The sequence below is a fragment of the Bos indicus genome, chromosome 2, assembly GCF_029378745.1.
Source record: "Bos indicus isolate NIAB-ARS_2022 breed Sahiwal x Tharparkar chromosome 2, NIAB-ARS_B.indTharparkar_mat_pri_1.0, whole genome shotgun sequence".
Classification (NCBI taxonomy): domain Eukaryota; kingdom Metazoa; phylum Chordata; class Mammalia; order Artiodactyla; family Bovidae; genus Bos; species Bos indicus.
The window spans coordinates 533759-550763 of record NC_091761.1 but is presented as its reverse complement, the minus strand read 5'-3'; the positions used below and the strand labels follow the sequence as shown (position 1 = coordinate 550763).

The 17005-nt window shown below is 39.9% G+C and overlaps 1 protein-coding gene across 3 annotated transcripts in view; it reads left to right on the top strand.

Moving 5' to 3' along the window:
* Window positions 1-17005, top strand: part of OCA2 (OCA2 melanosomal transmembrane protein) — a 284022-nt gene that overhangs the window by 84573 nt on the left and 182444 nt on the right. For all 3 annotated transcript variants that reach the window (XR_011570128.1, XR_011570130.1, XM_070801365.1), the window contains exons 12-14: window positions 2272-2328; window positions 3736-3860; window positions 9159-9297. Coding sequence is in view for 1 of the 3 variants with exons in the window: in XM_070801365.1 (XP_070657466.1) it covers window positions 2272-2328; window positions 3736-3860; window positions 9159-9297 (321 nt within the window). In the remaining 2 variants the exon portion in view is untranslated. The remainder of the gene's footprint in view (window positions 1-2271; window positions 2329-3735; window positions 3861-9158; window positions 9298-17005) is intronic.

The window sequence follows — 17005 nt, the reverse complement described above, 5'->3', positions numbered from 1 at the left end:
GTGCTCTGAATTCAGGCTTTATAGAGAAACTAATTTTTGTATTGGGTTCTGAAAAGTATATAGGGTTTGGACATATGGAAGGAAAAAGGAAAGCGTACCAGATATCTCATAAGTTTTTGTTATAAAAAAAAGTTTAAATGATTGGTGTATTAGTTTGCTGGGACTGCCATTATAAAGTACCATACACTGGGTGACTTAAACAACAGAAATGTATTTCCTCATAGTTCTGGAGGCTAATGTCCAAGATCAAGATGTGTGCAGTGTTGGTTTCTTCTGAGGCTTATAGATGATCATCCGCTCAAGTCCTCACATGATTGTCCCTCTGGGCGTGTCTATGTCCTCCTCTCTTCTTATAAGGTCAATAGGCATATTGGATTAGGGCTTCACTTTAATTTAATTATCCTCTTAATACAGTTATATTGGATTTTAACAATGAATGGCTTAATTTTTTCTCAGTTGGAATCAGTTCAAGAAGGTTCTATATAGAACTTTGGGGTGTGTGTGGTCCAGAGACAGTCTGTATAACCAGACCCCTGTCTTTTTTACCCTGTTTATTTCCAGTCATCCACCCATGGGACCACTCACCCAGTCCCTGAGTTCCAGTCTCTCTTGGGTGGTTCTGGCAGCAGACATGTGTAACAGTTTCACCACAACAGTGGAAGACCACACGGGGCCTACCCTGTGTAGTTCACCTACACATGTGGTCATTCATGTGTGGCTTCCATTGGTGTGAAGCATCACACTCTATAAGTGGCCTCACAGTGGCCATTTGGATAGGATGAACAATGATGGTCATTATAGATGAGGCAGAGATTTGTACTGTTTTGCACTGTTTTTGTGAAACACAGTTTTGGGCCCACTATTTTCTAAAGTACTTTAGTTTACATAATTCACAACAACCTTACGAGGGAGTAAGACATACAGAAGTAAGGTGAGAAAACCAAAGTACAGAGAATTAAATAATTTTTTTTTTTTGCTCAAGGCTCTGTTTGACTGTTTGCAACCCCATGGACAGCAGCATGCCAGGCTTCCCTGTCCACCACCAAATCCCGGAGTTTGCTCAAATTCACGTCCAGTGAGTCAGTGTTGCCATCCAACCATCTCATCCGCTGTTGCCCCATTCTCCTCATTCCCTCAATCCTTCCCAGCATCAGGGTCTTTTCCAGTGAGTCAGTTCTTCGCATCAGGTGGCCAAAGTATTGGAGTTTCAGCTTCAGCATCAGTCCTTCCAATGAATATTCAGGGTTGATTTCCGTTAGGATTGACTGGTTTGATCTCCTTGCAGTCCAAGGGATTCTGAAGAGTCTTCTTCAGCACTACAGTTAGAAAGCATCAATTCTTCAGCACTCAGCCTTCTTTATGGTCCAGTTTTCACATCTGTATATGACTACTGGAAAAACTATAGCTTTGACTATATGGACTTTTGTCAATAAAATAATGTCTCTGCTTTTTAATATGCTGTCTAGGTTGGTCATAGCTTTTCTTCCAAGGAACAAGTGTCTTTTAATTTTGTAGCTGAAGTCACTGTCCTCTGTGATTTTGAAGCCCAAGAAAATAAAATCTGCCACTATTTCCATTTTTTCCCTATCTATTTGCCCTGAAGTGATGGGACTGGATGCCATGATCTTAGTTTTTTGGATGTTGTATTTTAAGCCAGTTTTTTCACTCTCCTCTTTCACTCATCAAGAAGCTCTTTAGTTCCTCTTCACTTTCTGCCATTAGAGTGGTGTCATCTGCATTTCTGAGGTTGTTAATATTTCTCCCAGCAGTCTTAATTTCAATGTAACTACGCTTATAAAATTTAAGCTAGTTTAAAAAAAAATAAATGTAATTTAAGTCAGTTTAAAAGTCTTAAAACTTTTAATTGTTGCTTGTGTGAACACCTAGGTGCAAAAGGCCACATTCTATCCTATTTCCTGCCCTGTTTCTAGCTTTGTGACTCTGAGCAAGTCACTTTTCCTCTCTGCCTGACAGTTTCCTGGTCTATAAGTCAGAGTAATTATAACGCAGATGTTTACTGTGAAGTTCAGGTGGAATGATAATGTACTTTGGGCACATACTCTTGGACAAATGTAAAGGTGCAAATCCTCTAGTAAGGGGCTTGATTCAGAGAGTTAGTAAGTGGATCACACTCAACCAAAGAGTGAGACGTTTGATGAGGTGGTAGGTTTCATATAGAGGCCAGAGCTCAGATGTGTAAGTGGTCACTGATATCATTTCAGGATGGTGCTCTGAAACATTCTTTGTCTCCTTTTTCTCTTTTCCCTATAGATGATCTTAGTAGCCATATTTTCAGAAACTGGATTTTTTGATTATTGTGCTGTAAAGGTATGTATGACGTGGCATTTAATAGTTATGTATCAATTGATACTTTTTTTCTACCATTACATATTTAGTGAATAAAACTGTTTTAAAGCAAATATTTTAAAATTCTGTCCTCCTTTTCAAAATCACTGCTGCACACCTGGGTATAATTGCTATGCTAAGTAAGGTGTCTTTGAACATCACTTTCAGATTCTCAACAAATAACCAAAGAAGAGGATCAAGGAGACTAGTATTCAAGTTGAATATTTGTGTGATGGCGTTCAACTTGGCAGGTTGAGAACTATGCACCAAAACTGTTTTGCACTTCAGAGTATCTAAATATTTTAAGTCATCAGTTCTGATTACTCTGCTTTTAGGTGAAATAATTTCAATGATTACTTTACGACATTGAACATATAAGCATTCACTTTTATAACTGGGACCCTGGGGAATCCTTCACCATTTTCTGACTGGTAGAATTTGTGTTGATCCTATCATCAGAGTTGGGAGGAAAAGACTAATGTAGACTAGGGCTGGGCTTGAATTCTTTTTGAAACTGAAAAGTTCTTTTATTTATTTATTTATTTTTGTTGTCTAGGGAACTTTATTCTTTTTTTTTTTTTTAACTTTACAATATTGTATTGGTTTTGCCATATATCAACATGAATCTGCCACAGGTATACACGTGTTCCCCATCCTGAACCCTTCTCCCTGCCCCCTCCCCATACCATCCCTCTGGGTTGTCCCAGTGCACCAGCCCCAAGCATCCAGTATCGTGCATCGAACCTGGACTGGTGTCTCATTTCATATATGATATTATACATGTTTCAACACCATTCTCCCAAATCATCCCACCCTCTCCCTCTCCCACAGAGTCCGAAAGATTGTTCTATACATCAGTGTCTCTTTTGCTGTCTTGTATACAGAAAAATTAGTTATTTAAGAAGCCCTTTTCAAACTTTGAAAGATAGAACCATATCGTGATTTTTGCCAATTTTGTGCACTATCTTGCACCTCCCAGGTAGCTATCTTGCCTCTTCCTCCCAATACCTTGGTACTAAAAGCAACCCCTAGATCCCCAAAGATTGGCAGACTCTAGGGTCAGGTGAATCCCAAAGTCACAGCCCAGGCTGTCCAACCAAAAGGAGTGTGTAAAAAGATACAGACATGACAGGTTGTCACCTTATGAGAGATAGACCATCTCAAGGTACTGAAATGAGAATTGGAGGGAAGAAGTGTAGGCCCGCACAGGTTTACAGGTTCAGGTCCAGCCATTACTGCCTCATCTCAGCAGGTTTAGGAGTTTGTAGGTCTAAGTTTTAATCCGCCATGTAGTGTTTATTTAGACCCTTAGTTCTCAGAGTCCCTAATGAAAAGTTGCATCTGTTTTCTGGCCCCATTGGTCCTAGCTTGTTCTGTATTGCATTCCAGGTATATCAATTGTCCCGAGGAAGAGTGTGGACCATGATCTTCATGCTGTGTCTCGTTGCTGCTGTCCTTTCTGCCTTCCTGGACAATGTCACAACAGTGCTCCTCTTCACTCCCGTGACCATAAGGTATGCAAAGTGGCCTTGTGTGGACATCAGGGCAGCTGATGTGCCCTTGTGCTGGCTGCCTTCCTCCCACATGATCGGGTCTGACCTTGCCCTCCTCCCACATGATTGGGTCTGACCTGAACATCCACTGGGACTGTAGCTCTGACTGCACAGCTGTGATGGCAGTAGCAGTGGTTGCAGAAGTGCCTACAGGAATCAGGACACACAAACCTTTATGCCTGTGGGACAGAGCATCAGGGGCCAGGAGTTCTACTGCATGGGCTCTATGGGGTTCTCAGCCAGAGAGCAGGAGGTGGGGCTACTGTCTTGCTCTGGCAGGATCCTTGTGGGATTACTGGAGGGTTGCATGACCTGGCCTGGCAAGGCCTTGCAAGATGACTTTGGGAAAGAGAAATTCAGTTTGATTCCATTTTGCTCTTTTTAATTCCACCCATTTCATTTGTGGGACTGATTGCATGGGGCCTCCTGGGGCTTGGGCTTCAGCCTGTGATTGTGCAGCCCCTTCCAAGGTCATGGACCTACACTTTTATCTAGACTTTATGTCCTTTATTTTAAAGATGGTTCCTAGCATATCATGGTCTTCCCCTGCTTAGACTCAACATGTGCTGGTGCTGGCTGGTTCTAGAGAGACTGAGGGGTTATAGGTATGCCTGGTGGCTTCTGGGAAGCTAGTAGTAAGGACATTTGTCTAAATGTCCTCACTTCAGCTGAGGACAACTCACTTCAGCTGCACTGATCTGGGTTGTTCCATCAAAGAAATTAAAATAAGCTAGTGTTCTGAGGATTCTACCAGATAAGAGATTCTCCTGCTTATGAGGCATGAGACACAGCAAGTTCAATGTCACCAACAAGGGGCTTCTTACAGAGCTCAGGACTAATTCTGGGTGATGCCTTTGGTGTTTGGGAGAGTAGTGACCCTCAGAGGAGGAGTAAGTTAGAATGTGGAGTAGGGAGAGGAGAAGGAAGGGTAGAGAGGAACAGAGAGTTAGTAGCATCTCGTGGATTGGCCTGCAGTGTTATGAGTTAATCTGTTGCCCAAGCTTCTGCAAGTCTGGCTGCATTGTCATGGTCCACGTGCAAGTATGGATTTGAGGGGCAGGATGCTAGATTTAGCCTTCTTGCACAGGAGGTGCAGCACCTCCCAATACCCAGAGGTATAGTTCTTCTGAGGGTAAATGGTGGATAAAGCATATGCTAAAACCAACCCTGCCCCTGGACACCTCAGTGGGCAAGAGGCAGTTCACACCTACCACCCTCCAACCAGGGCAACTCTGCTGCTGACAGTGGTTTGAAACCATCTCACAATGTGCCAGACTCCAGCAAGTCACTACACACCCTGATGATGGCACCCTGATTCTCAACATCCCTGTACAGCTTGCACAGCTGAGGGTTGTCTCAGCCTTGCTGGGATTTGTTTACATCCTCACTCTGCTAGGAACTGGCTTTGTAATTTTATGTAAGAATCAGTTCAGTTCAGTTGCACAGTCATGTCTGATTCTTTGCTATCCCATGGATTGTAGCATGCCAGGCTTTCCTGTCCATCACCAACTCCTGGAGCTTGCTCAAACTCATGTGCATCGAGTCAGTGATGCCATCCAACCATCTCATCCTCTGTCATCCCCTTCTCCTCCCGCCTTGAATCTTTCCCACTGAAAGATTGTTGCTGAGCCATGAAAGACGCCGGGATTCATGGTCTCTGGAGAAGAATTCAATCCGGGGTCAGTAACAAGGCTTGATCGCTCAGAGCTTTTGTGTATTTAATAAAGCTTTATTAAAGTATAAAAGAGATAGAGAAAGCTTTTGACATAGACATCAGAAGGGGGTAGAAAGAGTACCTGCCTGCTAGTCTATACCTATCAGTGAGTTGTTAATTAGAGAAAGGAGATGATTCAAAACTCAAAGTGGCACCAGGTCCCTCAACCACAACATACATTTTGAGATAACATTGGCACCAGGTGAATCATCCCAGGCCATAAAACGATCGACATGAATGTTGAAGAAAGGCAGGTTTCCAAGTAAATATATAGTTCATTAACATAGATTAGGAGAACAATGTATAAGTAAAACATACAGGTTTGTTAAGCCCTTATAGGTTCTGAGTCTTAAGCAGAACTGACTTGAAGAGAGAGTCTAGGGTAAATACATAGTTGATTAACATAGCTTAAGAAAAGCATTTCCATAAGAAAAATGCATTGATTAGCTCAAGGTTTGAGAAAAGTTAAGTTTAGGTGGAGCCAGGTATTGTCATGGCAACACAGAATTTTAAGAGAAACCTCCTTTTAATTTTGTATAGAGAAGGGGAAAAAATCTGACACTTGTAGTTTGTTTCCTCCTGCCACTTAAGAGAGAGATAAGAAACATGCGATCCTTGCAGTCTATTTTCTCCATTTGGAGACCCCCTAGCCTTCCTGTCTGTTACCCTCTCACCAGCATCAGGGTATTTTCCAGTGAGTCAGTTCTTTGCATCAGGTGGCCAAAGTATTGGAGCTTCAACTTTAGCATCAGTCCTTCCAATGTATATTCAGGACTGATCTTCAGAATGGACTGGTTGGATCTCCTTGCAGTCCAAGGGACTCTCAAGAGTCTTCTCCAACACCACAGCTCAAAAGCATCAATTCTTTGGTGCCCAGCTTTCTTTATGGTCCATCCACACATGACTACTGGAAAAAATGTAGCTTTGACTAGATGGACATTTGTCAGCAAATTAACATCTCTGCTTTTTAATATGCTGCCTAGGTTTGTCATAGCTTTTCTTCCAAGGAGTAAGTGTCTTTTAATTTCATGACTGCAGTCACCATCTGCAGTGATTTTGGAGGCCAAGAAAATAAAGTCTGTCACTGTTTCCCTTGTTTCCCCATCTATTTGCTTTGATGTGATGGGACCAAATGCCATGATCTTTGTTTTTTGAATGCTGAATTTTAAAGCCAGTTTTCACTCTCCTCTTTCACTTTCATCAAGAGGCTCTTTAGTTCCTCTTCACTTTCTGCCCTAAGAGTGGTGTCATCTGCATATCTGAGGTTATTGATATTTCTCTTGACAGTCTTGATTCTGGCTTGTGCTTTATCCAACCCCGCATTTCACATGATGTACTCTGCATATAAATTAAATAAGCAGAGTGACAATACAGCCTTGATGTACTCCTGTCCCAATTTGGAAGCAGTCTGTTGTTCCATGTCCAGTTCTAAATGTTGCTTCTTGACCTGCATACAGATTTCTCAGGAGGTAGGTAAGGTGGTTTGGTATTCCTATCTCTTGAAGAATTTTCCACAGTTTGTTCTGACACAGTCAAAGGCTTTGGCGTAGTCAATAAAGCAGAAGTAGATGTTTTTCTGGGATTCTCTTGCTTTTTCTATGATCCAGCAGATGTTGACGATTTGATCTCTGGTTCCTTTGTTTTTTTCTGAATCCAACATGAACATCTGGAAGTTCTCGGTTCACATACTATTGAAGCCTAGCTTGGAAAATTTTGAGCATTACTTTACTAGTGTGTGAGTTGAGTGCAATTGTGTGGTAGTTTGAGCATTCTTTGGCATTGCCTTTCTTTGGGATTGGAATGAAAACTGACTTTTTCTAGTCCTTTGGCCACTGCTGAGTTTTCCAAATTTTCTAGCTTATTGAGTGCAGCACTTTAGCAGCATCATCTTTTAGGATTTGAACTAGCTCAGCTGGTATTCCATCACCTCCTCTAGCTTTGTTTGTAGTAATGCTTCCTAAGGCCCACTTGACCTCACACTCCAGGATGTCTGGCTCTAGGTGAGTGAGCACACTATAATTGCTATGTGGGAATAGCAATTCCATTTATTAGTATACAAATTGCATCTTTCATGATTAAAGTATTGGTGTGCTCAGATTCACTGTTTATATTATACTATTATATTCTTTATGACTCTCTAAGCTTAATCACATTTCTTCTGCCTCTGTCTGGATTGAGTAACATTAGTCTTTAGAGTTGGGCTTCCATGGTAGTTTAGATGGTAAAGAATCCTCCTGCAATGCAAGAGACCTGGCTTCGATTGCTACGTTAAGAAGATCCCCTGGAGGAGATACTCATTCCAGTATTCTTGCCTGGAGAATCCCCATGGACAGAGGAGCCTGGTGGGCTACAGTCCATGGGCAAAGAGTCGGACATGACTGAGCAACCAAGCACAGCACAGCACACCATCTTTACAGTTAGACATCCAAATCTGGCGTTGTTGATTAGCACACACGAATCCTTTTCTTGCTAAAAGCAGAGCCTGGGGCTTCCTTAGTTGAAAGCTGCTGCTGCTGATTGGAGTCTGATCCTCTTTTTTGAACTCCCTTCTCAACTTCTACACAGCTCTGTAGGCCAATCCTACTCAGAAAAGCTGCTGGCTATACTCTGAGCTGGAAGATAGTAGAAAGGACCCTTGAGGCACTTCCCTGGTGGTCGGGTGGTTAAGACTCTGAGCTTCCATTGCAGGGGGTATGGAATCACTCCCTCGTAAGGAACCAAGATCCCTCATGCCACAGGGCACCCCCACCAAAAAAGGTCCTTGAGTGCAGCAGGGGCTCCCCTTGCTGCCAACATCCAGACTCAGGCCTGGCTTCTGTAAGAAAGTGGGCAATGTAATGGGTGGGTGGAGGAGACGCCGTGAGGTTTTCCCTGAACTTTCTTTAGAGCAGCCTTTCTCAACTGTGTGCTCAGTGGACCACTTGGGGAGCTATAAATGCTGCTGCTTAGGCCCATCTCCAGGGGTTGTTCTATCATGAGCTGGGTAGCAAGACTGTCAAGATCCCCAGACAAATCTAATGTTTAGCTAAGATGGAAAGCCACTGCTATAGAATGTGTACTCCTTGTTAGAATTAAGCACAGTGCCTCAGCATTTGATAAGGTAAGGTGGGTAAGGAGCTAGGTTGGCAGGTGTGGTGTGAGCTACTGGGCAACAGTGCTTTTTGCTCCAGCCCCACCTTGACTCAGAGGGGTCTGGTGGCAAAGATGCGTTCATCTGGGCCACTTCCTGCCCTGCAAGGGAGCCTGTACACCAAGTGCTTCCTCCAGACCTGTGGGGGTGAGGCAGGAATGTATTTTCACATGGATGGTTCAGATGGATTGTGTTAACTTTCAGAGAAGTGCTGAGAGTCAACTTTACCTTGTAGCTTTATAGCACTGTTGTCATTGTTTACCCCTCAGCATTGCCTTTCTCATAGATGTGTGTGTGTGTGTGTGTGTGTGCATGCTTCTTATACCTGCAAGTGCTTTGAAAATATTTAGGTCACACATATGCCTTTCACAATATGGATAGTGGGACTGTTTTCATTTTCCTTCATTTATGACAGATTGTGTGAGGTGCTCAACCTTGATCCAAGACAAGTCCTGATTGCAGAAGTGATCTTCACAAACATTGGGGGAGCTGCCACTGCCATTGGGGACCCACCAAATGTCCTTATTGTTTCCAACCAGGAGTTGAGGAAGATGGTATGTATCACTATAATCAGATTGTTTCCAATAAATATAGAACCCAGCTTACTTGGACATTTAGTAACATTTTACCAACATGGATATCACTTCCTCTTATGGAGTGTTCTTGGTCATCTTGAGAGTGGGAGGTTAGGTGACTGATCCTCTAATGTAGTGGTCTGAATTGACTTCATTCTCATTCTGATAAAATTTTAAGAAAATGATTACATTTTCTATTTAGTCATAGTCTGCTATAATATATTAATGGGAATTGAGGTTTCTTTCAACAATATTAATAACAAAATGGTCTGCTCCCTCTCATTTTTCAACTGAGGTGGATGAATAAGTTCTTCATTGATGAAGAACTTAAGTTTTTTAAAATAAGGGTGAGAAAATGAAAGTCTTTCTGGATTTTTGGTAAGCTCTTATTAATATATAATTTCTTGTAAACAAAAATAAAAACAAAGTATTAAAGAGAGTGCAAATAGTATTTTACATATCTTAGAGTTAAGGTCCGGAGAAGGCAATGGCACCCCACTCCAGTACTCTTGCCTGGAATATCCCATGGACAGAGGAGGCTGGTGGGCTACAGTCCATGGGGTCGCTGGGAGTCGGACACGACTGAGCGACTTCACTTTCACTTTTCACTTTCCTGCATTGGAGAAGGAAATGGCAACCCACTCCAGTGTTCTTGCCTGGAGAATCCCAGGGACGGTGGAGCCTGGTGGGCTGCCGTCTATAGGGTCACACAGAGTCGGATACGACTGGAGCGACTTAGCAACAGCAGCAGCAGAGTTAAGGTTAAAGTATACAATTAATTTTTATTTGTCATTCTTTGATCATTAGAATTTTCTCAATATCTCTTCTCTGAAGTATCAATAAAAATGCTTTCAAATTGGTATCACTTATTATAGGTGATACATTTATGCCTGTGTGTCTCTGAAGTGTGTTAGTATGTTTGTGTATATTTGCTGTCTTTCATAAAAATATTTAAGCCTTTGAGAGTTCATGGCTCCAAGGTGTTGAAGGGCATTTTGTGGGCCTACTGTGTTCTAGAGATTCAGGGTACAACTTAGATACTTTGGCTAAATTTAATACTCCCTGATTGCTCTGAAAGCCAACTGTGACACTTCACCAGTCTTGCTGCATGAGCTGAGCAGCAGGCCCCTCCTGACCATGTCACATGAGCACACCAGAAAGTGTGTGAACCCTGTAATTTGCTTTGTAATCTGTCACCCAGGATAGGTTGCATACACATGAGAGAGAGAGACCTATTTTCACAGGAAAATAATGTTTTATTATTTTTATTTTATAGTAATACATTTATTTTAGAGAATGTAAATCACACACACACACATATCAGAAATAAAAAATTGTCATAATCCCATCATCCAGAAATAAATCTTCTCAATATTTTGTTTAGTTGCTTGGTTTAGTCACTAAGTCGTGTCTGACTCTTGCAACCCTATGGACTGTAGCCAGGCAGGATCCTCTGTCCCTGCAATTCTCTAGGCAAGAATACCAGAGTGGGTTGCTGTTTCTTTCTCCAGAGGATCTTCAAGACCCAGAGACTGAACCCAGGTCTCCTGCACTGTAGGCATATTCTTTACCAACTGAGCTACAAGGGCGCTTATTTTGGTGCATGTAGTCTGCATGAATGTTTGTATGTGGATATAATAAAAGCTGCTCTGACCAAGATGGAGTAACAGGGACTGTATTTACCCTCTTGCTTGAGACATCCAAAAAGAAAATAAACCAAAATCCAAAAAACAAAACCAGAAACAAACCAAAACCAGAGAGTGATAATCAAGGTACTAGATATCAGGTAAAAAAGGGCAGTGATCCCTGAGAAATGGGAAACAAATGAAATGAACTTATGGTTGCCCCAGCTCACTGCCTTGAGAGATTTTCCAGGATGCAGTTCAGGGAGAGAGAACCCATGTGGAGCCCACCATATTTCTAGAGTCAAGGAGGTAGAACTTACTCTGGAGGGAACAAGACAGAGAACCAGAGAGGGGAGAGTTGGACACAGAGAGAACCTCTGAGTACTTGCAGAGGGAAACTACCTGTGTCCAGGGGAAGAAAAACCCAAAAGATTAGAGGGAAGAGTGCTTGAAATACTGAGGGCCAAGAATAATGTCTGTTTCTGCCAGGAAGACTGTAAACCTCTTAATTCATGAGGTATTGGCCCTGATTCCACCTAATAAATTTTAAAGACCTCAAATAATCAAATTGTTTTTAAATAGTTTAACTACATCCAAAAACAAACATCAAGAATATTTATCAGATCAGATCAGATCAGATCAGTCGCTCAGTTGTGTCCGACTCCTTGCGACCCCATGAATAGCAGCACGCCAGGCCTCCTTGTCCATCACCAACTCCCAGAGTTCACTGAGACTCATGTCCATCGAGTCAGTGATGCCATCCAGCCATCTCATCCTCTGTCGTCCCCTTCTGTGCAAAAATACCCAACAACACACAAGGTAAAAATCACAATGTCTGACATCCAATCAAAGATTACCAGGCATGCCAAAAAGCAAGAAAATTTGATCTATCATGAGGAGAGTATGAACCATTTGGAATCAACCCAGAATAGACACAGGTGTTATAATTAACAGACAAGTGCACTAAAACCGTTTTTTTTTTTTTTAATTTTTACTGTATTCCAGATGTTCATTAAGTTAAAAAGAAACATGAAAGATATTTTTTTTAAAGGCCCAAATCAAACTTCTAAAAATGAAAACTGTAATGTATGAGATAAAAATCTCCTGTTAGGATTAAAACAGCAAATTAAGAATTTCATAAGAAAAGATTAGTGAAATTAAGGACATCAGTTCAGTTCAGTTCAGTCACTCAGTCGTGTCCAACTCTTTGCAACTCCATGAACTGAAGCACGCCAGGCGTCCCTGTCCATCACCAACTCCTGGAGTTCACTCAAACTCACGTGGATTGAGTTGGTGATGCCATCCAGCCATCTCATCCTCTGTTGTCCCCTTTTCCTCCTGCCCCAATCCCTCCCAGCATCAGAGTCTTTTCCAATGTTAAGGACATAGGTCCAAAATAAAACAAAGTGAAAAGTAATGAAAGACATTTACGAGCTGAAGGGAAACTCCAAGTGGCCTAATATATTTATAATTCTTATCTCTGAAGGAGAGGGGAACAGAGAAAGACATTTTAAGAAAACATGGTCTAAAATTTCAAATTTTATGAAAGATATAATCTCAGAGATTCAGGAAGTCCAATGAATTCAGAGCACAAGAAACATGAAGAAACTACACTAAACCATGTCATAATTGTTATACACATGAAACTTAAATAATATTATAAACTGATGATACTTTGATTTAAAAAAAGGCATAATGGGTTATTTACTTTTTCAAGACCTATACTTTGACTTGGATATTTCATTTTGGAAATTATAAGAAATAGTTATTTTAAAAGTAGATATTTAAAAGATCTATATAAAACAGCTATTTTTAACAGCATAAAATTGAAAAACCTATGTAAAATATTCCAAGAATCAAGGAAGAAAGTGAAATTGCAAAATATTTTGAATTGAATTATGGAAACAAAATTTTTAGGGTTCCTTTCAAGCAGGAGTCAGCAAACTTCTTAAAAGGCCATATAATTACTATTACAGGCATATGGGCCTTATGGTTCCTGTTGCAATCTCTCAACTCTGCCACTGTTGCAGGAAGACAGCCCCAGACAACACACGAATGAATGTGCATGTCTATATTCTAGCCTGCAAGTGTAGTTTTCTGGTCCCTGCTCTAAAACAGTATTTAGAAGGGATTATATACCATTAAATACCAATTAAAAAAGAAGAAATGTCTCAAATTAGTGACCTCAGCTTCAGTCTGAAGAAACTAGATAAGAAAGAGCAAATTAAACTGAAAGTAAGCTGAAGAAACACAGCATGGAGGACAGGAAAAACAACAGAGAAAATCAATGAAAGAAAAAGCTAGTTCTTTGATAGGATAAATGATTCTGACAAACTTCTGGCCAAACTGATGAAGAAAATAAGAGAGAAGACATAAATTACCAGTATCAGGAATAAGAGAATTACATCACTACAGAGCACACAGACATTAAAGATATTGTTAGGGAGTATTGTGAACAACTCTATGTCAATAACTTTCACAATTTAGATTAAATGGACAATTCCCTTGAAAGACGTACTCTACCAAACCTCACTCAAGAGGAACTAGATAACCTGAGTAGCCCTATATCTATTAAAGAAATTGAATTTGTAATGAAAAACCTTCCCAGAAAGAACAAAGCAAAGCAAACAAAAAACTCAGGCTAAGATAGCTTTCATGAATTCTACCAAATGTTTAAGGAAGCAATAATACTACAATACCAATTCTACACAAAATTTTATAGCAAATTGAAGAGAAGAGACTACTTCTCAACTTACTCTATAAAGGCCTGATGCCTAAAGCAGATAAAACCAGGATAAGGAAACTGTTGACAAATACTTTTTATGAGCACAAATAATATATTTAAAAATTAGCTAATCCAATTTAACAACTTATAAAATGAATAATACATAATAATCAAGTGGAATTTATCCTAGAAATGGAAGATTGATGCTATATTTGAAAATATCAACCAATGCAGTTTACTAGCAAACTAAGTGAGAAAATCCATATGATTATCTCAATAGATATAGAAAAATATTAGGAAAAGTCAACATCCATTACTGATCACATCACTCAATAAAGTAGGGAAAAAGTGAGCTTCATCAGCCTGATAAAGAGCATCTATGAAAATATTATGGCCAGCATCATAGTTAAAAGAGGAAAACTGAATATTTTCCTCAGATCAGAAACAAGACAAAGATGTCTGTTCTTACCACTTAAATGCATTTTACTCGAGGCTCTTGTTGGCACAATAAGTCAAGAAAAGAAATACAAGGCATCCACACTGGCAAGGAAGAATTAAGTCTGTTTGCATATTACATGATTGTTCATGTGTAAAATCTGAAGGAATCTACAAAAGAAAAAAACAAAACAAAAACTTCTGAAAATCATAACTAAAATTAAGAAATGTACAATACAGGATCAATATAGAAAAATTAATGGTTTTCTATATTCTAACAACAATTGGAAGCTGAAATAAAAATGCCATTTACAATAGCATCAATATATAAAATAGGTTAAATCTGACCAAACATATGCAAGAAAGCAACAAAATATTGCAGAGAATAATTAAAGAAGATAAAAATAAATGGGGCGATATATTTTGGTCATGGATCAGAAAACTCAACATCATTAAAGTATGAGTTCTCCCTAGATTGATCTATAGAGTCATGCAATTTCTATAAAAAAACAGCAAATTTTTCTTTTTGTAGAAATTGACAAACTGATTTTAAAATTTATATGGAAATTCAAAGTATCCAGAATGGTCAAAAACAAGTCTTAAAGTGCAGAACAAATTGGGAGGGCTAGTACTACCTAATTTCACAACTTATTATAAAGCCACAAATAACAAAAACAGTGTGGTTAGCATCAAGATAAGTGGAAGATAAATAGAACAAAGGATATAAATACCAGATATAAATTTCAGATATAAATCCTCACATACATGACTTTTGACAAAGTGATTTTTGACAAAGGTGCAAAGCCAATTAAGTGGAGAAAGGATAATTTTTTCACAAAGAGTCCTGGAATGAATGAACATGCATATGCAGGAGAAATGAATTTCAGTCCACATCTTCTACTTTATCAAAAGATTAGCTGAAATGTAGATTATAGACATGAATATAAAGGCCAAAACTTTAAAATTCTTAGTAGAAAAGATAATTTACAGTAGAATAGATATAGAAGTAGTTCAAGTGAGAGCATGGTTACTGTAATTTATTAGACTAAGTTTAGAACTTGGCTTTCTGTTTCTGTTATTTGTCTCTTCTTTTTATGGCAATATATTAATGAATGCTGCAACAGTTTAGCTGCCTCTGGCTGGCATCACATTAGTATTTATTTACTTATTTATTCAAGGATAATTGCTTTACAGAATTTTGTTTTTGTTTTTGTTTTTTTTTTGTCAAAGCACAACATGAATCAGTCATAGGTATTTATATATCCTCTCCCTTTTGAAACTCCCTCCCATCTCCCTCCCCATCCCACCCCTCTAGGTTGATACAGAGCCCCTGATTGGGTTTCCTGAGCCATACAGCAAATTTCCATTGCCTATCTATTTTATGTATGGTAATGTAAGTTTCCATATTACTCTTTCCATACACCTCCCCTCCCCTCTCCCCATGTCTGTGAGTCTATTCTATTGCTGCCCTGCAAATAAATTCTTCAGTACCATTTTTCTAGATTCTGTATATATGTGTTACAATATGATATTTATCTTTCTCTTTCTGACTTCAACTCTCTATAATAGGTTCTAGGTTCATCCGCCCCATTAGAATGGACTCAAATGCATTCCTTTTATGGCAGAGTAATATTCCGTTGTGTATATGTACCACAACTTCTTTATCCATTCTGTCGGTGGACATCTAGGTTGTTCTAGCTGTTGTAAATAGTGCTGTAATGAACAATGTGTTACATGTGTCTTTTTTCAATTTTGGTTTCCTCAGGGTATATGCTTAGGAGTGGGATTGCTGGTTTTATTCTTAGTTTTTTAAGGAATCTCCATACCGTCCTCCACAGTGGCTGTATCAATTTACATTCCCACCAACAGTGTAAGAGCATTCTCTTTTCTCCACACCCTCTCCAGCTTTTATTGTTTGTAGACTTTTTGATGATGACCGTTCCGACTGGCATGAAGTGGTATCTCATTGTAGTTTTGATTTGCATTTCTCTAATAATGAGAGATGTTGAGCATCTTTTCAATGTGTTTGTTAGCCATCTGTATGTCTTCCTTGGAGGAATGTCTGTTTAGGTATTTTTCTAACTTTTTGATTCAGTTGTTTGTTTTTCTGATATTGAGTTGTATGAACTGTTTGTATATTTTGGAAATTAATCCTTTGTCAGTTGTTTGCTGCCAAGTCGCTTCAGTTGTGTCCGACTCTGTGCGACCCCATGGACTGCAGCCTACCAGGCTTCTCCATCCATGGGATTTTCCGGGCAACAGTACTGGAGTAGGTTGCCATTTCCTTCTCCAATGCATGAAAGTGGAAAGTGAAAGTGAAGTCACTGAGTGTCTGACTCTTAGCGACCCCATCGACTGCAGCCTACCAGGCTCCTCTGTCCATGGGATTTTCCGGGCAACAGTACTGGAGTAAGGTGCCATTGCCTTCTCCCTGGCAGTTGTTTAATTTGCTATTATTTTCTCCCATTATGAGGGTTGTCTTTTCACCTTGCTTATAGTTTCCTTTGCTGTGCAAAAGTTTTTAAGTTTAATCAGGTCACACTTGTTTATTTTTGTTTTTATTTCTGTAACTCTAAGAGGTGGGTCATAGAGGATCTTGCTTTGATTTATGTCATCAAGTGTTCTGTCTCTGTTTTCCTCTAAGAGTTTTATAGTTTCTGGTCTTACATTTAGGTCCATTTTGAGTTAATCTTTGTGTATGGTGTTAGGAAGTGTTCTCATTTCATTCTTTTACATGTTCAGTTCAGTTCAGTCGCTCAGTCATGTCCGACTCTCTGCGACCCCATGAATCGCAGCATACCAGGCCTCCCTGTCCATCACCAACTCCCGGAGTTCACCCAGACTCATGTCCATCGAGTCAGTGATACTGTCCAGTTTTTCCAGCATCATTTATTGAAGAGGC